At 43.6% G+C, this 21784-nt stretch overlaps 3 protein-coding genes across 5 annotated transcripts in view; all 3 read left to right on the top strand.

Moving 5' to 3' along the window:
* The window catches only part of LOC124305010 (uncharacterized), a 9533-nt gene extending 7572 nt beyond the window's left edge, over positions 1-1961 (top strand). Inside the window, exon 3 of the mRNA XM_046763920.1 lies at positions 953-1961. Within this exon, the coding sequence (XP_046619876.1) occupies positions 953-1124 (172 nt within the window). The 3' untranslated portion in view covers positions 1125-1961. The remainder of the gene's footprint in view (positions 1-952) is intronic.
* Positions 1962-2712: 751 nt separating this feature from the next.
* LOC124304401 (uncharacterized) lies at positions 2713-6092 on the top strand. 2 transcript variants are annotated; one of them, XM_046762596.1, is made up of 4 exons: positions 2713-2856; positions 3108-3317; positions 3411-3612; positions 5714-6092. In XM_046762596.1, the coding sequence occupies exons 2-4, from the start codon at positions 3131-3133 to the stop codon at positions 5856-5858; spliced, it is 534 nt and encodes a 177-aa protein (XP_046618552.1). In that variant the 5' UTR covers positions 2713-2856; positions 3108-3130; the 3' UTR covers positions 5859-6092. The 2 variants fall into 2 exon arrangements, with proteins under 2 accessions (XP_046618552.1, XP_046618553.1); XM_046762597.1 differs by having other exon boundaries at positions 2840-2979.
* A 585-nt stretch (positions 6093-6677) lies between these two features.
* Positions 6678-9199, top strand: LOC124305236 (uncharacterized). 2 transcript variants are annotated; one of them, XM_046764409.1, is made up of 6 exons: positions 6678-7195; positions 7288-7432; positions 7527-7750; positions 7966-8174; positions 8244-8542; positions 8627-9199. In XM_046764409.1, the coding sequence occupies exons 1-6, from the start codon at positions 7017-7019 to the stop codon at positions 8981-8983; spliced, it is 1413 nt and encodes a 470-aa protein (XP_046620365.1). In that variant the 5' UTR covers positions 6678-7016; the 3' UTR covers positions 8984-9199. The 2 variants fall into 2 exon arrangements, with proteins under 2 accessions (XP_046620365.1, XP_046620367.1); XM_046764411.1 differs by having other exon boundaries at positions 8247-8542.
* The last annotated feature ends 12585 nt before the right edge of the window (positions 9200-21784 follow it).

Raw genomic sequence — 21784 nt, forward strand, 5'->3', positions numbered from 1 at the left:
ATCTGCGCATGTAACATATATCCAGTATATAAACTACCGACCCGAGACAAGTTATTACTGGCTTTCGAGTTGTTTCCCTCCCTCGAAGTTACTGATTATAGAAAGTGAACGCGTCGCCTTCTTACCTTGTGCTTGTTCCCCTCGCGTGACTTGTTGGCAAGTTTTTACTTCACTTCGTTGTACGAGATCGAGACATATCGGCCACTCCCCGTTCCGGATCGCCTGTCGTCGCGTTTTGTACGCCACTGTGTAAAAAAATTAAAAAATTCAAAAAATCCCCCATTTTTTATCGGAATGTCAAAACAATTATTACCTTTGACCGTAACGTTAGAATCGAATATCGAAACCGCAGCCTGTACGCAAAGCCGTACGCTTTATCACACGGAGATAGAGATAAAGGAACGTAGAAACCGTTGAAACCCGATCCGTTGACCCGATTTTATTTTTCTCTAGGTGCAAAAGCCCCATGTACAGAGCAATAAAACCGCACCTTATCTTACATCTCGGAGAACTGGAGTTTGTCTCGATTTTCCGTGGCACGGAGTGGCGGCGGGGGGGGGGGGGGGGGGGGAGGCAATCGCTGAATTGTAGAGCGATATTTCATTTCGCGCTACCTATGCAAAATTACTACATACTCCGCGTCGTCGTCGAGAATTGCGAGAGGGGAGAGATTTATGGGGCAAAAAGAGTTCGCAACTTGGATGGCAGGGAACCCGGGGGTTGTCTGTTACATCCGGTTGTCTTAAACCCCGGACTTGAGCGGCGGCGAAAACTGGGTGGGAAGTAACAATTATTCATCGGATAATAACGTTTATTGTTCTACGCTTGCGGCAAGGCGACGTTTTTTTTATTTTTGTTTTTCAATAATTTGACCCTTAGCCACAAAATCCAACTCAGTACCTTATCGTTAATTGTTGTTTGGTTATCTTTTTTTTTTCTTTTTCTTTTACAGAGACACCAGTCTCAGCACAACAGCCGAGGTCGCATCGAGGTATCATTTTGCCGCTCACATGGGCCAGCTGATTTCCGGTCTCGAGGGTCAAGGCTGCCACAATTTTTACCCGACCTGCCCATTTCCCGGTTCGACTGTTCTCAGCTTGATGAAGAAGGTCCGGATGCGCTGATCGGCGAACAAGGAACATCGCGGACGGTGGAACTCTCCGTAACTTCCTGAGTTGGGGTTGAAGTCGGCGGAGAGTTTCCTGGATTCGCAAAACTGCGTCGCATTCAAACGAGTAATTAGCCCGCGGTTAAAAGTTGGACACAGTCCGATGTATATTACGAAAATTTTTGCTGTGAAATCGTCTTGGTTTTATTTTTTCTAAAATTTAGATTGCGATGCGTGCAAAGACTGAGGATACCTAAATTGTTTTCTGTAGGGATACAAAGTCTAAATTTCAATATAATGGAAGAGAGATTGCTGTAATAATACTCAATTATATTGTCATGAATTGTTATAGACGATATATACACTTTGTCTTTCGTACGGCGGAAGTGAAGTTTTCTTTTTTTTTTTTTATGCTTTTGTTTTGTGTACGCTAATTAGTAATTGCGCCGTGTGGTTGTTATATATATATATATATATACCTATCTCATACGACGAGTGATATATTGTAGATATGTTTAAGATAGCGAAGCTAGTCTGACTTGACGGGAATAAAATGAACAATCTGAATCGTTGATTTGTATTTGTACAGTGCATTATCATTTTCTTTAATTTCATTTCAGAATTTCTAGCCGTTTAAAATAAGTATATATACGCATACTAACCATTTTTTATATTCACCATTTATTTAAATACATCCGTTTTACATGTGTAATTATAATTATTCCTCACTGTAATATCTAGTTACATATAAATTGATTTATCACACATATGCGTTATGTCTCTGTACGTGTATATTCCATACGATTAACTCGCATGTATAAAATAATTGTAATCTGTGTATAAATAAAATTCAATCAAGTGAAACTAATCAAGTTGATCGGCGTTAGAAATTGCCGTGAGAATTTTTTTTTTTTTCAACAATAATGTGCACGTCTTAACAATCTTCTGTTTCGGTTCATAGACGAGAAGCAAATATGGCGCCTTCTTCCAATCGTCACATTGCGATTTTTTCATACCTTCCTCGTTGCATAATGTCAGATTTTTGAAAAACCTGATCCTTCGCAAGTTTCCCTTCGACGGCACTACAGAAATTGTCAAAATCCTGTTAAAAACTGTCCGAATGAAAGATTCCATTCACGATTACCAGTATTTTTGCGGTTAGAGTGCAAAAACGTGACCTGCAACCGAATGAAAACAGTGTAACGAAACACTTGAAGTTTTAAAGTTAGCTGCTACAAGTGTGCCAAGTTGAAAAAAAAAAAAAAAAAAAAGAAAAACAAATAAGTAAACTTGCAAAATGGTTTGTCACTGATGTTTTTCGAGCGGGTCTTTCCAAGGTGAAAAATGACGTGCTTTGTGGCACGTATACGCGAAAGTTGATGATGAGCGCGACGTGACGACACGTCTTAGTCCGATGGTACCAACGGTCGAAGCATGCTGAGGCTGAACGCCGATGGCATATGTTCCCTACGGTGATTTTCATCTACGTCATACGTTACATAGAGTAGATTTCAACCCGGCGTGTTGCAACGTGTTGCCAGACTACCTGACCAGGGTTTGCGCGGGGGGATCCGAGTTCACTTTCTCTCAGCTTATGAGCGGCACCGAGTCGAAACCCCGCCACTTGAACAGCCCGTCCATAGGCATCGGGGGACATTCAACGGCTAGTTTTTAACACAAGAAGACACAGGGGAACCGCGCTCCGCGAACGGGAAACAGCTATTTCGCCGAGAACCGAACCTCGTGACGTGAGTACATACCCGCCATCGCATTGGTAGAATCTAATCGAGAACATCGTTGCGTGTGTAGTAAAAACAATCCTCGCGGAATACGAAGCACAGTAGTGTACGGCATTCGCGGTGAAGATAGATGTAAGGTCACCCTGAACACACTAGTGAAAAATATAGATCAACGCTCTCCTCGTTAAGAGCGATAATTAATGACGATAATTGTCAAAAATATTAGGCTGGCTTAACAACTCAGCTCTGATTTTTATCAGCAATCATCCTGCACCCTTGAGCTATGGAACTCCGGAGGACACTCGTGATTCTGGGACTCTGCCTTCTGGCGATCAAGTCTACAACGGCAGCGCCGAGCCCCCAAGAACCAGCGTTTGAAATTCCCGTTCAGCTGGTAGGGTTCCCGGTCATCATAGCCGCGGTCAGACTGACGAACTTCGTAAAGAAGCTTGCCTACTCTCTGAATCCAGGTGAGACTTGGTCCTGATAACTCTTTTACCCCTCGTTCAACCCTTCTCTGTCACGATACGATAACCATTTCTAACTCAATTCAATTGCATCAGAGACCTATGTCAGTCGCGCAAGGCGATCGGCCATTCGGGCCGTTGACGAGGAGCTGCTGGACGTCGGTGAGGTCGAGAAAAGACTGGTCGAGGAGCTGGGAAGTGACGTTTGCGTTTACGAAAGAGTCTGCTCAAGGTACGCGACCAAGACTCTCCAGAGGCGAAGCAGAGACCGAGTTATGGACTGGGACTACGTCTTCAGGTGATTAGCAACCTGTCTACGTTTAATTTTCACTTAGTAAAAGTGAGAGCGAAGAGCCTCTTTTTCTCTCTCTCTCTCTCTTCCCCACTCTGTTTCGCAACAAAATTCTTACGATGCACATATTCTGAGAGTTTACGACGATGATCGGCATGTGAAACCTCGTCACTTTCAAAGTTCCCGTCCGTTGCGTTCGGTCACCGACAGTTTGTGCCGAGTGGACTTTGCAAACCCGTTTGACATTCCATCAACGTTCTGCGTCAACGATCAATGTGTGTGGCATGAACGGTGCAGGCGCCGGTCGTTTTTTGTTTTTTTTTTTACTTATCGTATCTGTAGGAAGTGCGGGAATCAATTATCTACAGACCGTAAAGTCTTTGTCCAGTTATTGAAATGGCCAGGAGTGTCGCGCAATTGCTTCGTCCTTATAACCGATACTCTTTAATGCCTTGACCCGATGGACACTCGTCACTCTCTTCATGCCCATTAGACTCGTGTTTATTTTGACATTATCACGGCTTAGGTCGTATTACACGTAATCGTATGGTACTCTGGACACGCATAACTGTTACGGTCTAGAAACGCACGACGGACTGTCAAAGCCGGGTGTGGACGGTGATGTGTGGTCCTTGTGGTCGCTGTGGGCCCAGAATTAGTCGAAGTTTAATGGACTCAGTCACCGTTCAAGTGTCTCGTCCGGCAGTCAAACGGCTCTGCTCTGAAAGCATAGAGTTCAATCCTGGTCATCACGGGTGCATTTCCTCAAACCATGATCATTTAATCTGGAATCCGGCGTCAGAATGCTCGGTCCGGACGATGGACCGATTCGAAGGACCTGAACCCCTAAGTCGGCCATCGAGTGACCGAAGTATCTTACCGCAATTACTTAGAAGTAATAATCGAGATGTTTTAGTGACCTGAGTATGGACAGCCCTTAGAGTAGCGTTCGTTTTGACGGCGAACGGTCGATTATAAAGTGTAACTAGTGAGCGCGTGGATCCCATCAAGAGTCGTAACAGGGGAAAAGACGCACGATGGAGCGTTAAAAGCTGATGCCATCAATGAGCGGCTCTTCGGACGACGAAGAGCTGAGAGTTAGTCGGATTTTAATAGTTTCGGCTACTGTCCGAGTATCCTTTCTTAGTCCCTTATCCACCCAGCGCGTGCATGGCACCAGGTTTCAGCCCGAGCGTCTCGCCGCGGAGATAAGACCCTTCGGTCTTAATAGCCGTGGCTCGTGCGCACTAATGCACCGGCTGGTATTCCACGTTCGCGTCTCTTCTTCGCCGTTGACCTCTCGCTCCCCGCTGCCCTTCCTTTCGACAGATGTATTCGAATCCGTCACTCTATCTCGCGCCGGGAAACTCCTCTCCAGGAGATAGCGGGCGCGTGCCACTGCGGTCCAAGCCTATGGTGTCCAGTGGTCCTGGAAATGTCCTTAAATTTCGCTTGCGTCCTGGAAATGTTCTGTTCTTAATGTCCTTGAATAGCCTGGGAACGTCCTCGAATTTGTTACGGAGTTTTTACCGGACACCGTGTAACCTCAAACTGCGCTCCAGTCACCTGCTTATCAGACAGCTAAAGTGATCCGTCGGCGCACACTGCCGTGAGCTTGACCGTTCCTTTGTCTCTGTTCCTAGCTACTCGACTGTCTTGACGAAAAATTCTTTTGGCGCCAAATAAGACCAGTCAGATAAATATTGGTCTAGACGGATTTAAAGGCCGGGACGACGAAGATGTAATCTTTGGAACGTGACATGCTCATGCCTGCCTCTCTAATCGCTCGTCTGCGCTCTTTTTCTATTTCCCTTTCTACGCCTGCCTATAACAAAGTATTAATGTCTGATAAGACGTCCGCTGGTATTCCTTCTCACCCCAACATCTTTCTGCGGGATATTCAAATCCGTATTATACGAGTCACAAGAAATTATCTAAAGTCCCCGTTGTTCGTCGGAGAATGTCGACGTTTGAAGGCCTCGTCAACCAAACTACGCCTGCTGGAATGCGATAAAAAATTACACGACGAGCCTCGTTTTTCTGATTTGAAATAATCGTTTCATCTGTTCGTGGTTAAAAAACGGCCTTTTCTTTTTATTTTTTACAGTCAGTACAAAGTGTCGCCGGATCCGATGAAGGAAAATTACCTCCTAAGTGTGTTTTTGGGCGACATAGTCGGTAGTCCGCGACTCTGTCATCAGTTGGCGAAACGAGGACGAGCCTGCGACGAGAGCACGCTGCAGTCAGAATGAACGGACGAAGAATGAAGATGTTCATTGAAACGTTTCAATTGTACATAACCATATGATATTCATTCATCACTTTTTCTACATTATTGTTATTGTTATTATAGCAATGAAGTTGTGAATAGAGCGTTACGCAGTTTTGTACAGAATATATTGTTATACTGTCATGTATTATTATCGAGCCGATGAAGCTTTAGTCGTCGCTTTCGAATGGTTGTGTAATAAAATTTGTTTGAGTTATCGAATGTTATTCCTCTTCGCTCCAAACTCATTTCAAACGATTCTTGCGACTGACTTTCTCTAATTATTTTTTCTCAACCCGTTCAGCATTTTGTTTCTCGCAACAATTTAATTGTAACACTCTACCCTCAACTTTCTCTCATTTCCGTCGTGGTATACACTTATCGACAGAAAAAAACAAAATGCAATCTAGAGACCTTTGACCGAGTGCAGCGGGGTGATCGATTTGAAATTTCGATAGGTTCTTACGGGTTCTGCATTCGCGATGTGGAATTAATATTCGGCGATACTTGATGATTGGCCATCCACAGTGTCATCAGCCGTGGCATCGCGTCGGAGTCGCTTATTGCGGAGAGTCGATGAGAAAATCAATTTCGCAACATACATAAGTGGTTAATGAGCACACATGTTCTAGCGGGAATACCGTTGCTTTTGCATACGGATATTTGTTGTGTTGTTGCGACCGTAGGCTGCGTCTGACCAAATGTAGGTCCGCTGGAGAGAGTTGAGTGACGCAGCCTCACACAAGCAATGCATGTACGTGGATGTGTCAACCCACGCGAATCTGCGAAAAGTTTTACAAACAGCTTGTTGTCCGAAAGGTACACTTCGGCAGAGTTCTTCGTGCCGATTGCTTCGCTGACACGTTCGATACGAATCCGTAATAAATTGTGGATTTTGAACTGCGCTGATCCTATTGTGTTTTGAATATATCTTGACTGAAAAAGCCAGATTAAGATATAGTTAAACTAGACAGTGCAGAAACTCGTCAAGATCAAGATTAATCGATACTCATAGTGTGACGATTAACGGTGATAGTGTGAAGTGTCTGAAAATCCAAAGAAAGAGTCAATGATACATTGCGTCTAGGATATCGATCAATCGTGGAAAGACTTCTACTGAAGAATATACTCGTGCTCAAGAATGACGTCGACTCTTTTTTGGATTGGGATTGCATCCTTTGTCATACCTTGCGTCCAGCGAACAGCTCTAGCAGTGTCAGTAAAAAAGCAGCACGAATCATCCGGACAAGAACCGTCGGGGTTGAACCCCTGCAATATTAACTCGGAGGTGAAGACCAACAGCGTTTCAGATCTGCTCAAGTAAGTATTTGAAAAAGTAATTGTAAAAGATCAAGACGGATTTGTTGAATGGATTGCGACGATATTGATGACGATTATCTTTTGATCCCAAGATGCATAGAGAACCTCGCCGAGGATTCAAAATCCGCATCATTCGCATTTCCCAAGGATCAAGAAACCCAGGGACGCCAGCGTCCTGGGTCCTATGGATTCGCTAACGGAGGACTTGGCGGTGCTCTTTACCGACCCGGCAGACCGGTAAGCAGCTGACGAACCACTCCTTTCGACTTTTCATGCATGTATCGATACCCAAAAACCTGACAGAGAAAAAAATGACTCGCGATTCTCGCAGAAAGATCCTCCGCAATATCCGTTCGGATCTGGGCCCTACGGTTCTGAGGGATATGCGGAGTCCTCTGATCTGGGCCTGGCCGATGCCCTGACGTCCATAAGCCAGTACGACGACCTGAAGTGCGTGCCGCGTCTCCTGTGCGAAATCGCTGGGGGGTCAAAGCCTGGAGGTGGCAACTACAAGGCGTCAAGTCTCGGCAGTTTTGGCATGAACACAGTACTCGGGTGGGTAGAGAGCGCAATGCCTTAGGCTAATTGCGAATTAACATTAGGTGGGCCGAGCTCGACAGTCGAAGAGTGAAAGTGAATCCGCAGATTCCTCGCGATTTTTCCCCCTCTTTAATCATATTGATTTGGATTTTTCTTTCTATGAGTCGGCGCACACGTGAATCACTACGAAGGATAATGAAAACTTATTTACTTTATCGCTTACCACGCAGACTCCTGACAGGCTATAATTTCGAGGAGGCATCGCCGCTCCTGGGCTTCGCAAAGGCGGCGCTTCTCGGTTACTCGAGCAAGGGCGACCCCTCCGTTTGCTATGAGGAGTACGTCAGATGTCCGAAAAATCCTCGAGCGCTTGTCCACTACCTGAACAATCACAACGGGGGTTTTTTCAGGTTCTTCAAAAACACTCGACACTCCAACGGTGCGTATTTGCGATTGGAAAACCTTTGTCCATTTCGATCTGGGACTAATATCAGTCTCCCTGTTTCAGTGGCTCAGAGTTCAAACGGGATTGGGTACGCTAGGACGCGGCCGGCACTTCCTCCAGGACTCTCTGGACCAGAATCTGACCGCACTGGTACGGGCAAGCTCAAATTCGACAACCCGGATCCGCTGCTGCGACAGGACGAAACGGAGCGCATCCTCCATCCTTTCCACGAATATTCCAAGGTTGTTTTTCCCGAGGATGAAAAGTCCGGCACTAGAGTGTCAAAGTCATTGCAGTCGAACCCGTCGTCAGCATTCTTTCCATCCACTTCGAAGGATCAATCATTCTTCTTTCCACTCCGAGTGCGTTGCGTAGCATCATGTTACAGAGGAAAGGAGTAAAAACAGGCATTTATCGACTAACTTCTCGTTATTTTTCATCAACAGGACGACGATGAGAGCTTAGAGGACAACAACATCGTGGCCTTTGAGAGTGACGAGGATTTACAGGGTCTGCGGAATTACAATTCGTATTCGAAGTACGAAAACCGATTACCCTCTGACCAAGTAAAAGGCCCCCAATCTATCGTCATCTTCCCCAATGATCGCGATGAACGCAGGGTGAGGTTCGTTGGTTCCGAATTTTCCAACAACCCATCGTCGTATGACAGACGCGCCGAAATATCCGAGAGGAGTTATTCCAGTGACGACCGGACCTCGACTTCAGCGACTCAAGTACCGCTACAGGAAGCAAAGAAAAACCAAGAACTTTCCCCGAACAATCATCAGTCCCATTCGGTTTGATGGCAAGACTATTTTTCTTTGCAGTGACTTAAATTCGACAGCATTTCGCCTGCCTAAAAGTGGTGATAAGCACTTCGTTTGGTCTATTGATGTTCAGTTATTGTTAGCATCGATGAAATTATGTCGGAAAAACGGACTAGTAAGATTGAAGAGATATGAAAACTGAAAACTTGGTATACCAATTCCAGAGAATAAATTATTATTTGTAAAAATGCACAATCCGAACGAGTGAAATACCGAACTAAGTTGTTTCCCAAAGGCCTGACACGTACAAGTTCACAGGCTATTCATACTGTCGTCAGATTGTTTGCAAGTCGGCAAAGTTCGTCGTCTGGAGGACAGCGTTCAAACAAATTGCTGGGCGCTGCAGGCCGCGATGATTAGATACCTATCACCGTGAGGTGAAAGGCTACCATGTAATTATTTTATCCGTTGTGGCGTGTAATTCTCTCTTCTAGTATCACCGGGACGGCCGGGGGATGGGGTGGAAATTTTCGACGGGGTGAACCGTGAGCCGTTTGCCGAAGGGCGTGTGGCCTGGACAGGGCCAAGGGGTGTGCTGCTGACAGGAGGAGACAATTGGCCTTCCAATACACGCCATCCTCCTCGACCGCGAGTCACTTTGTACCAATAATTCTCAAGGCCCTTGCACCGCGCAGTCCGCGTCTCGGTCATGCGGAAGAAGCGAGTTTGTTTTTCCAACTTTCCCTTACCGCTTATTCTCTTTCCGGGATGAATTCGTCTGAGACGCGATAAGTTCTTCTTCTTCTTCTTTCCCGCACTGGATGTATGAATATAATCTTATTCCATTAGGGTGGTTTTGTCGGCATTATTTTCCCCAAGCGGTGAACCGCCGTCAAAAGAGGATCCTGCATATCGTATTACCGTCATAATTCCCTGTTATTAGGATCCGCTGCCGGTTTCATGTCGGCTTACCACACCCCAAGTGAACCGCCAAATCCCTTTGAATTGAAACGGGTGCGAGAAGACGCAGCCTAGCTCACTGCTCCGCGACAAAGCAGCTCTGAGGCAAAACTAAAAAACTCATTACGCAAAATCGGGGCGAATATACCAGAGCTGAAAAGGGCCATTTAACGATCACTCGCTACACCCCAAGGTGTACACGTGGAATTACGGACCGAGTATGTCCGTCGCTGACGTTCGGCTAACCAGTCGACGTCTTTTCACGACGTGTCCTTTTCTTCCTGTCCTGTTCCCGATTTCCAACGGATCCCGGTCCAACCTCGGAAGCTCGACGAGGAAATAACGGGCTTAGCGGGCGTCAGTCATCACCGGGTGAAAACTAATCTACTAGCCATTTCAAATCGCCTATAAATATCGCGTTCGGTATCGCCCAATGCCCGATGGGACGTCAGTCATCCGCGTTGATTGCAGCATTGAAGTCACGTGCCGCGGATCAGCTATGAAGCGGGCGTCCTGGTCGCGTGTCCATATTTTTGTACCGTTGCCGGCGGGGATTTTTTTCTTTCTTCTTCTTCTTTCCTTTTTCATTCTCATTATTGTTGTTATTATTGTATACTCGATGGCGTGTCACGCCACCCTTCTCTGCGACCCCATGATGCGAAATGAATTTAGAGCCAGACCAAACATGCGCGTATAATGCGGGATGTTGGTTATTAAAATGCAAAGATCTCCGGCGCATTGAATCGGCCAGATAAGCGATATCTCGGGCTAAAATTTGAAACTTAAACGTGGTAAGCGAAAGGGCAAATATTTGCACACCCTTAAGTGCGGAACGGGAGTTTTGGATACTTCGGCATAAGTACGATCCGTTGCTTATCGGCGATGATTCCCTTTTCTTTCGCTGTCCGTTCTTCAATCCCACAGATTATCACGGGAGACAAGACAGTGCGGATTATGTCTAAGGACTCCGGATCTCCGTCCTCGGATTTTCTGATAAAAATCTGTCTTTCGACAAGTCCGGCCCTTCGGGGTCTTCCAAGAGGTTGCCAATTTATATGTTGATTCACCAGTGTCCGTGGTCACCGCCGAGGGGACATATCACGATATCTTTACGCAGCTTTGCAGCCCCTCGAAAATGTTCGCCAGTAAATATTGAATAACCGCCCGCATCATTGAAGAGGAGGAAAAATTTTTGCCTCGATACTTAGATTTTCCTATTTCTCTTATGTGAGCCGCAATCGCCACTCGATAAGCATCCGCATTTCACTGCGTTTTGTTACTCGTTTTTCCAACCACGGGCGTGAATCATTTCCAGACATTGACCGAGATGTGATTATATGGTGTCAGTGGCGCAGCTATGGTGCAGCCACTGCCTACCTCTTCCGCGTTCCTCCCCTCGGCACTTTCGGCTACCGTGGGGTATTATTAAGCCGACAATACGTGGGGTTACACATTGCGGCTAGCCTAGCCGTGCAGGGGTTGAAATTCGACTCCCATGAGCCACGGGCGTCACAAATGCATTACGGCGTCGACGGGTCTGACATCCAAATACCTGACAATTACAGCGAGCGTGCTCACTGCTGATTTGTACAACTGGTTTTATTCTACCCATGAAAAATTGAGAAGTTGCGAATTGATCGAGAGGAAATACAACTTAATTGGCGAGTGAACACGATTAGCAACTCAATCACTGTTGAGGATAACTTACGTTCGAGATGATGGTGACACGAATATCGATGTAGTCCTTTGTCAGTGTAACTGAAAACAAGAGTGGGAATCTTCTCGATACCGTGAGATAATTGCGGCGTTGATGTGTATATTACCTTGTACAAATAATCTCAGGGGTCATTTTTATTTCGAAGTAGTTGACCATCGGTGAGACGAGTTTATTTCGACGTACCTGACGTGGTAATTATGGTTTGAGATGAAACAGATCAGAACATTTGGTGAAAAAAATTCTTTTTTTTTTTTGTATAATGAACCTACAACCGTGAGTTTGCGATTTTGAGGGGTGTTTTCTTTGCCTCTGCAGAGGGATAATTAATATCACTTGAACCAGAACAGTGTTTGGCACCGCATTAATTCACCGGTTGAATAATTTCACTCATAATTCAACCCTTTCGCTCGTAACTCATATCACCGAGGCAAGCAGTCGTTGCTCCATGCCAAGTGACTTGCGGTATGCTAATAGGTCACCGATGCAAATTCAGGGCGTGGACCACGGCGAGAATAAACTATGCGTACTCATCGAGCGCATCTCTAATCGGAAGAAACGAGCTGATGAGATCGAGAACTTTTACGTACAAAACTATTGAAAGGTTGCGGTCTTTAACGTAAAGACAGGATAGTAGATTACGGGAATCGAGAACAGCTGAAATTAAGAGATACAATTGGAATGAATTTGTGATGGATGAGATGGGAAGAAATTCCGATGAACTTTATTGTATTTTACACTGAATAGAGTTGACAAATGTATATTCACGAAATCTTATCATCTCTTTACTTTCTTAGTAAACACATCGGTACCCTCGATATATCCATGGGACTATGTAAATGTCCGCTATGCTAACATCATGATTACGACCGGAACAACTGCCACAAGTACAAGATAAACCATTGGACACAAGAATGAAAAACATTTCGGCGGTTTTGCAAGAAGATGGGAAAAGGAATCATGAACTCATAGCCAGAAAGTTTCAGTTCCAGTTTATTCAATATGCCTTAGTTATAGTACAAGTGTTCAGGTGTCAGTGTATACTACTTCACCAATTTGTCGTATACAGTACACCTATCTATGATATGTTACAGTAATACATTATACTGATATTGATATATTATAAAAATTATGATTAGAATATTAGACTAATTAATATAATTGAATCAGGCAGAATACAAATAATGTTGAACAAGATAGTACCTATTGAAGTTTGTAAGCGCAATTGAAGTTTCGGACTAAATCCAGGTGCAATGCTCCTCTGCAACACGTTGACTGTATAATGTTGTATTCTGATTATTTTATGTGACCTGAAATTAAATTCATAATACCTACATGAGTTTATCCGCATTTACTTCATACATTCTCGGGCGCTGGTCCTATGATGCTCCAAATACGTTTCTTGCAATCCTTGGGATCGAATAAGTGAACGAAAGGTGGTTTGAATGGATTCTGACACTGAGAGTTTTCGTTCGGAGAAATGAGAGTTGATCCATTCCTTTATAGATTCTCGACTAATGATCGAAAAGTCTTTTTCAAAACTTCTTTGCATTCCTGAGGGTCCACTTCGTCTGAAAAAGAGTCCTGCAAAACGATTCTGTAACAAAGAATTTTTTTGCATTTTTGGCGAAAATGATAGCGATTTTGAAAAGTGCTGGAATGAATTCTTTCTGGCACTATTCCGACGTAATTTTGCAAGAGAAATCGATTGGGCGCAGTTCCAATACGCTGCGATCGACGAATCAAAAGTGAGAGCCTAAAAACGAGAACCTGTATTTTCGGCATTTTTCAGCAGGTGCAGTTTCCTTCCTAGGTTTTCTCCTGTTGATCCTACGCTCATTTCGCTGCGTTTTCTGGGTTCCTGGAGGTCCAATTAGTCAGGAAAGGGTCATAGAAATCGAATCTGAGACCTAAAATTTTTCGGCCGAAAAAAAAGTAAGGCTAACCCCTTTGCATTTTTGGCGAAAACTTTGACGATTTTGAAAAGTGCTGGAATAAAATCTTTCCGGCACTATTCCGACGTAATTTTGCGAGAAAAATCGATTGGGCGCAGTTCCAATACGCTGCGATCAACGAATCAAAAGTTAGAGCCAAAAAACGAGAACCTGTATTTTCGGCATTTTTCAGCAGGTGCAGTTTCCTTCCTAGGTTTTCTCCTGTTGATCCTACGCTCATTTCGCTGCGTTCTCTGAGTTCCTGAAGGTCCAATTAGTCAGGAAAGGGTCATAGAAATCGAATCTGAGACCTAAAATTTTTCGGCCGAAAAAAAAGTAAGGCTAACCCCTTTGCATTTTTGGCAAATATTTTGACGATTTTGAAAAGTGCTGGAATAAAATCTTTCCGGCACTATTCCGACGTAATCTTGCGAGAAAAATCGATTGGGCGCAGTTCCGATACGCTGCGATCAACGAATCAAAAGTTAGAGCCAAAAAACGAGAACCTGTATTTTCGGCATTTTTCAGCAGGTGCAGTTTCCTTCCTAGGTTTTCTCCTGTTGATCCTACGCTCATTTCGCTGCGTTTTCTGGGTTCCTGGAGGTCCAATTAGTCAGGAAAGGGTCATAGAAATCGAATCTGAGACCTAAAATTTTTCGGCCGAAAAAAAAGTAAGGCTAACCCCTTTGCATTTTTGGCGAAAACTTTGACGATTTTGAAAAGTGCTGGAATAAAATCTTTCCGGCACTATTCCGACGTAATTTTGCGAGAAAAATCGATTGGGCGCAGTTCCAATACGCTGCGATCAACGAATCAAAAGTTAGAGCCAAAAAACGAGAACCTGTATTTTCGGCATTTTTCAGCAGGTGCAGTTTCCTTCCTAGGTTTTCTCCTGTTGATCCTACGCTCATTTCACTGCGTTTTCTGGGTTCCTGGAGGTCCAATTAGTCAGGAAAGGGTCATAGAAATCGAATCTGAGACCTAAAATTTTTCGGTCGAAAAAAAAGTAAGGCTAACCCCTTTGCATTTTTGGCGAAAGTTTTGACGATTTTGAAAAGTGCTGGAATAACATCTTTCCGGCACTATTCCGACGTAATTTTGCGAGAAAAATCGATTGGGCGCAGTTCCAATACGCTGCGATCAACGAATCAAAAGTTAGAGCCAAAAAACGAGAACCTGTATTTTCGGCATTTTTCAGCAGGTGCAGTTTCCTTCCTAGGTTTTCTCCTGTTGATCCTACGCTCATTTCGCTGCGTTCTCTGAGTTCCTGAAGGTCCAATTAGTCAGAAAAGGGTCATAGAAATCGAATCTGAGACCTAAAATTTTTCGGCCGAAAAAAAAGTAAGGCTAACCCCTTTGCATTTTTGGCAAATATTTTGACGATTTTGAAAAGTGCTGGAATAACATCTTTCCGGCACTATTCCGACGTAATTTTGCGAGAAAAATCGATTGGGCGCAGTTCCAATACGCTGCGATCAACGAATCAAAAGTTAGAGCCAAAAAACGAGAACCTGTATTTTCGGCATTTTTCAGCAGGTGCGGTTTCCTTCCTAGGTTTTCTCCTGTTGATCCTACGCTCATTTCACTGCGTTTTCTGGGTTCCTGGAGGTCCAATTAGTCAGGAAAGGGTCATAGAAATCGAATCTGAGACCTAAAATTTTTCGGTCGAAAAAAAAGTAAGGCTAACCCCTTTGCATTTTTGGCGAAAGTTTTGACGATTTTGAAAAGTGCTGGAATAACATCTTTCCGGCACTATTCCGACGTAATTTTGCGAGAAAAATCGATTGGGCGCAGTTCCAATACGCTGCGATCAACGAATCAAAAGTTAGAGCCAAAAAACGAGAACCTGTATTTTCGGCATTTTTCAGCAGGTGCAGTTTCCTTCCTAGGTTTTCTCCTGTTGATCCTACGCTCATTTCGCTGCGTTCTCTGAGTTCCTGAAGGTCCAATTAGTCAGGAAAGGGTCATAGAAATCGAATCTGAGACCTAAAATTTTTCGGCCGAAAAAAAAGTAAGGCTAACCCCTTTGCATTTTTGGCAAATATTTTGACGATTTTGAAAAGTGCTGGAATAACATCTTTCCGGCACTATTCCGACGTAATTTTGCGAGAAAAATCGATTGGGCGCAGTTCCAATACGCTGCGATCAACGAATCAAAAGTTAGAGCCAAAAAACGAGAACCTGTATTTTCGGCATTTTTCAGCAGGTGCGGTTTCCTTCCTAGGTTTTCTCCTGTTGATCCTACGCTCATTTCACTGCGTTTTCTGGGTTCCTGGAGGTCCAATTAGTCAGGAAAGGGTCATAAAAATCGAATCTGAGACCTAAAATTTTTCGGTCGAAAAAAAAGTAAGGCTAACCCCTTTGCATTTTTGGCGTAAGTTTTGACGATTTTGAAAAGTGCTGGAATAACATCTTTCCGGCACTATTCCGACGTAATTTTGCGAGAAAAATCGATTGGGCGCAGTTCCAATACGCTGCGATCAACGAATCAAAAGTTAGAGCCAAAAAACGAGAACCTGTATTTTCGGCATTTTTCAGCAGGTGCAGTTTCCTTCCTAGGTTTTCTCCTGTTGATCCTACGCTCATTTCGCTGCGTTCTCTGAGTTCCTGAAGGTCCAATTAGTCAGGAAAGGGTCATAGAAATCGAATCTGAGACCTAAAATTTTTCGGCCGAAAAAAAAGTAAGGCTAACCCCTTTGCATTTTTGGCAAATATTTTGACGATTTTGAAAAGTGCTGGAATAACATCTTTCCGGCACTATTCCGACGTAATTTTGCGAGAAAAATCGATTGGGCGCAGTTCCAATACGCTGCGATCAACGAATCAAAAGTTAGAGCCAAAAAACGAGAACCTGTATTTTCGGCATTTTTCAGCAGGTGCGGTTTCCTTCCTAGGTTTTCTCCTGTTGATCCTACGCTCATTTCACTGCGTTTTCTGGGTTCCTGGAGGTCCAATTAGTCAGGAAAGGGTCATAGAAATCGAATCTGAGACCTAAAATTTTTCGGTCGAAAAAAAAGTAAGGCTAACCCCTTTGCATTTTTGGCGAAAGTTTTGACGATTTTGAAAAGTGCTGGAATAACATCTTTCCGGCACTATTCCGACGTAATTTTGCGAGAAAAATCGATTGGGCGCAGTTCCAATACGCTGCGATCAACGAATCAAAAGTTAGAGCCAAAAAACGAGAACCTGTATTTTCGGCATTTTTCAGCAGGTGTGGTTTCCTTCCTAGGTTTTCTCCTGTTGATCCTACGCTCATTTCACTGCGTTTTCTGGGTTCCTGGAGGTCCAATTAGTCAGGAAAGGGTCATAGAAATCGAATCTGAGACCTAAAATTTTTCGGTCGAAAAAAAAGTAAGGCTAACCCCTTTGCATTTTTGGCGAAAGTTTTGACGATTTTGAAAAGTGCTGGAATAAAATCTTTCCGGCACTATTCCGACGTAATTTTGCGAGAAAAATCGATTGGGCGCAGTTCCAATACGCTGCGATCAACGATTCAAAAGTTAGAGCCAAAAAACGAGAACCTGTATTTTCGGCATTTTTCAGCAGGTGCAGTTTCCTTCCTAGGTTTTCTCCTGTTGATCCTACGCTCATTTCGCTGCGTTTTCTGGGTTCCTGGAGGTCCAATTAGTCAGGAAAGGGTCATAGAAATCGATTCTGAGACCTAAAATTTTTCGGTCGAAAAAAAAGTAAGGCTAACCCCTTTGCATTTTTGGCGAAAGTTTTGACGATTTTGAAAAGTGCTGGAATAACATCTTTCCGGCACTATTCCGACGTAATTTTGCGAGAAAAATCGATTGGGCGCAGTTCCAATACGCTGCGATCAACGAATCAAAAGTTAGAGCCAAAAAACGAGAACCTGTATTTTCGGCATTTTTCAGCAGGTGTGGTTTCCTTCCTAGGTTTTCTCCTGTTGATCCTACGCTCATTTCACTGCGTTTTCTGGGTTCCTGGAGGTCCAATTAGTCAGGAAAGGGTCATAGAAATCGAATCTGAGACCTAAAATTTTTCGGCCGAAAAAAAAGTAAGGCTAACCCCTTTGCATTTTTGGCAAATATTTTGACGATTTTGAAAAGTGCTGGAATAACATCTTTCCGGCACTATTCCGACGTAATTTTGCGAGAAAAATCGATTGGGCGCAGTTCCAATACGCTGCGATCAACGAATCAAAAGTTAGAGCCAAAAAACGAGAACCTGTATTTTCGGCATTTTTCAGCAGGTGCGGTTTCCTTCCTAGGTTTTCTCCTGTTGATCCTACGCTCATTTCACTGCGTTTTCTGGGTTCCTGGAGGTCCAATTAGTCAGGAAAGGGTCATAGAAATCGATTCTGAGACCTAAAATTTTTCGGTCGAAAAAAAAGTAAGGCTAACCCCTTTGCATTTTTGGCGAAAGTTTTGACGATTTTGAAAAGTGCTGGAATAACATCTTTCCGGCACTATTCCGACGTAATTTTGCGAGAAAAATCGATTGGGCGCAGTTCCAATACGCTGCGATCAACGAATCAAAAGTTAGAGCCAAAAAACGAGAACCTGTATTTTCGGCATTTTTCAGCAGGTGCGGTTTCCTTCCTAGGTTTTCTCCTGTTGATCCTACGCTCATTTCGCTGCGTTTTCTGGGTTCCTGGAGGTCCAATTAGTCAGGAAAGGGTCATAGAAATCGAATCTGAGACCTAAAATTTTTCGGCCGAAAAAAAAGTAAGGCTAACCCCTTTGCATTTTTGGCAAATATTTTGACGATTTTGAAAAGTGCTGGAATAACATCTTTCCGGCACTATTCCGACGTAATTTTGCGAGAAAAATCGATTGGGCGCAGTTCCAATACGCTGCGATCAACGAATCAAAAGTTAGAGCCAAAAAACGAGAACCTGTATTTTCGGCATTTTTCAGCAGGTGCGGTTTCCTTCCTAGGTTTTCTCCTGTTGATCCTACGCTCATTTCACTGCGTTTTCTGGGTTCCTGGAGGTCCAATTAGTCAGGAAAGGGTCATAGAAATCGATTCTGAGACCTAAAATTTTTCGGTCGAAAAAAAAGTAAGGCTAACCCCTTTGCATTTTTGGCGAAAGTTTTGACGATTTTGAAAAGTGCTGGAATAACATCTTTCCGGCACTATTCCGACGTAATTTTGCGAGAAAAATCGATTGGGCGCAGTTCCAATACGCTGCGATCAACGAATCAAAAGTTAGAGCCAAAAAACGAGAACCTGTATTTTCGGCATTTTTCAGCAGGTGCGGTTTCCTTCCTAGGTTTTCTCCTGTTGATCCTACGCTCATTTCGCTGCGTTTTCTGGGTTCCTGGAGGTCCAATTAGTCAGGAAAGGGTCATAGAAATCGAATCTGAGACCTGAAATTTTTCGGCCGAAAAAAAAGTAAGGCTAACCCCTTTGCATTTTTGGCGAAAATTTTGACGATTTTGAAAAGTGCTGGAATAAAATCTTTCCGGCACTATTCCGACGTAATTTTGCGAGAAAAATCGATTGGGCGCAGTTCCAATACGCTGCGATCAACGAATCAAAAGTTAGAGCCAAAAAACGAGAACCTGTATTTTCGGCATTTTTCAGCAGGTGCAGTTTCCTTCCTAGGTTTTCTCCTGTTGATCCTACGCTCATTTCGCTGCGTTTTCTGGGTTCCTGGAGGTCCAATTAGTAAGGAAAGGGTCATAGAAATCGAATCTGAGACCTAAAATTTTTCGGTCGAAAAAAAAGTAAGGCTAACCCCTTTGCATTTTTGGCGAAAGTTTTGACGATTTTGAAAAGTGCTGGAATAACATCTTTCCGGCACTATTCCGACGTAATTTTGCGAGAAAAATCGATTGGGCGCAGTTCCAATACGCTGCGATCAACGATTCAAAAGTTAGAGCCAAAAAACGAGAACCTGTATTTTCGGCATTTTTCAGCAGGTGCAGTTTCCTTCCTAGGTTTTCTCCTGTTGATCCTACGCTCATTTCGCTGCGTTTTCTGGGTTCCTGGAGGTCCAATTAGTAAGGAAAGGGTCATAGAAATCGAATCTGAGACCTAAAATTTTTCGGCCGAAAAAAAAGTAAGGCTAACCCCTTTGCATTTTTGGCGAAAATTTTGACGATTTTGAAAAGTGCTGGAATAAAATCTTTCCGGCACTATTCCGACGTAATTTTGCGAGAAAAATCGATTGGGCGCAGTTCCAATACGCTGCGATCAACGATTCAAAAGTTAGAGCCAAAAAACGAGAACCTGTATTTTCGGCATTTTTCAGCAGGTGCAGTTTCCTTCCTAGGTTTTCTCCTGTTGATCCTACGCTCATTTCGCTGCGTTTTCTGGGTTCCTGGAGGTCCAATTAGTAAGGAAAGGGTCATAGAAATCGAATCTGAGACCTGAAATTTTTCGGCCGAAAAAAAAGTAAGGCTAACCCCTTTGCATTTTTGGCGAAAATTTTGACGATTTTGAAAAGTGCTGGAATAAAATCTTTCCGGCACTATTCCGACGTAATTTTGCGAGAAAAATCGATTGGGCGCAGTTCCAATACGCTGCGATCAACGAATCAAAAGTTAGAGCCAAAAAACGAGAACCTGTATTTTCGGCATTTTTCAGCAGGTGCGGTTTCCTTCCTAGGTTTTCTCCTGTTGATCCTACGCTCATTTCACTGCGTTTTCTGGGTTCCTGGAGGTCCAATTAGTAAGGAAAGGGTCATAGAAATCGAATCTGAGACCTGAAATTTTTCGGCCGAAAAAAAAGTAAGGCTAACCCCTTTGCATTTTTGGCGAAAATTTTGACGATTTTGAAAAGTGCTGGAATAAAATCTTTCCGGCACTATTCCGACGTAATTTTGCGAGAAAAATCGATTGGGCGCAGTTCCAATACGCTGCGATCAACGATTTAAAAGTTAGAGCCAAAAAACGAGAACCTGTATTTTCGGCATTTTTCAGCACGTGCGGTTTCTCTCATAGGTTTTCTCCTGTTGATCCTACGCTCATTTCGCTGCGTTTTCTGGGTTCCTGGAGGTCCAATTAGTAAGGAAAGGGTCATAGAAATCGAATCTGAGACCTAAAATTTTTCGGCCGAAAAAAAAGTATGGCTAACCCCTTTGCATTTTTGGCAAAAATTTTGACGATTTTGAAAAGTGCTGGAATAAAATCTTTCCGGCACTATTCCGACGTAATTTTGCGAGGAAAATCGATTGGGCGCAGTTCCAATACGCTGCGATCAACGAATCAAAAGTTAGAGCCAAAAAACGAGAACCTGTATTTTCGGCATTTTTCAGCAGGTGCGGTTTCCTTCCTAGGTTTTCTCCTGTTGATCCTACGCTCATTTCGCTGCGTTTTCTGGGTTCCTGGAGGTCCAATTAGTAAGGAAAGGGTCATAGAAATCGAATCTGAGACCTAAAATTTTTCGGCCGAAAAAAAAGTAAGGCTAACCCCTTTGCATTTTTGGCGAAAATTTTGACGATTTTGAAAAGTGCTGGAATAAAATCTTTCCGGCACTATTCCGACGTAATTTTGCGAGAAAAATCGATTGGGCGCAGTTCCAATACGCTGCGATCAACGAATCAAAAGTTAGAGCCAAAAAACGAGAACCTGTATTTTCGGCATTTTTCAGCAGGTGCAGTTTCCTTCCTAGGTTTTCTCCTGTTGATCCTACGCTCATTTCGCTGCGTTTTCTGGGTTCCTGGAGGTCCAATTAGTAAGGAAAGGGTCATAGAAATCGAATCTGAGACCTAAAATTTTTCGGCCGAAAAAAAAGTAAGGCTAACCCCTTTGCATTTTTGGCGAAAATTTTGACGATTTTGAAAAGTGCTGGAATAAAATCTTTCCGGCACTATTCCGACGTAATTTTGCGAGGAAAATCGATTGGGCGCAGTTCCAATACGCTGCGATCAACGAATCAAAAGTTAGAGCCAAAAAACGAGAACCTGTATTTTCGGCATTTTTCAGCAGGTGCGGTTTCCTTCCTAGGTTTTCTCCTGTTGATCCTACGCTCATTTCGCTGCGTTTTTTGGGTTCCTGGAGGTCCAATTAGTCAGGAAAGGGTCGTACAAATCGAATCTGAGACCAAAAATTTTTGGTCGAAAAATGAAGAAAAAGTAAGGCTTACCCCTTAGTATTTTTGGCGAAAATTTTGACGATTTTGAAAAGTGCTGGAATAAAATCTTTCCGGCACTATTCCGACGTAATTTTGCGAGAAAAATCGATTGGGCGCAGTTCCAATACGCTGCGATCAACGAATCAAAAGTTAGAGCCAAAAAACGAAAACCTGTATTTTCGG

This window comes from Neodiprion virginianus, chromosome 5 (genome assembly GCF_021901495.1).
Source record: "Neodiprion virginianus isolate iyNeoVirg1 chromosome 5, iyNeoVirg1.1, whole genome shotgun sequence".
NCBI lineage: Eukaryota > Metazoa > Arthropoda > Insecta > Hymenoptera > Diprionidae > Neodiprion > Neodiprion virginianus.

What these genes read in the sequence shown, in the direction of transcription:
- LOC124304401 (XM_046762596.1), top strand. Translation starts at nt 3,131, where the DNA reads ATGGAACTCCGGAGGACACTCGTGATTCTGGGACTCTGCCTTCTGGCG. An exon ending in TGCCTACTCTCTGAATCCAG is followed by an intron (nt 3,318 to 3,410) that starts GTGAGACTTGGT and finishes CAATTGCATCAG; the next exon opens with AGACCTATGTCAGTCGCGCA. An exon ending in GACTGGGACTACGTCTTCAG is followed by an intron (nt 3,613 to 5,713) that starts GTGATTAGCAAC and finishes TATTTTTTACAG; the next exon opens with TCAGTACAAAGTGTCGCCGG.
- LOC124305236 (XM_046764409.1), top strand. Translation starts at nt 7,017, where the DNA reads ATGACGTCGACTCTTTTTTGGATTGGGATTGCATCCTTTGTCATACCT. An exon ending in TTTACCGACCCGGCAGACCG is followed by an intron (nt 7,433 to 7,526) that starts GTAAGCAGCTGA and finishes CGATTCTCGCAG; the next exon opens with AAAGATCCTCCGCAATATCC. An exon ending in GGCATGAACACAGTACTCGG is followed by an intron (nt 7,751 to 7,965) that starts GTGGGTAGAGAG and finishes CTTACCACGCAG; the next exon opens with ACTCCTGACAGGCTATAATT.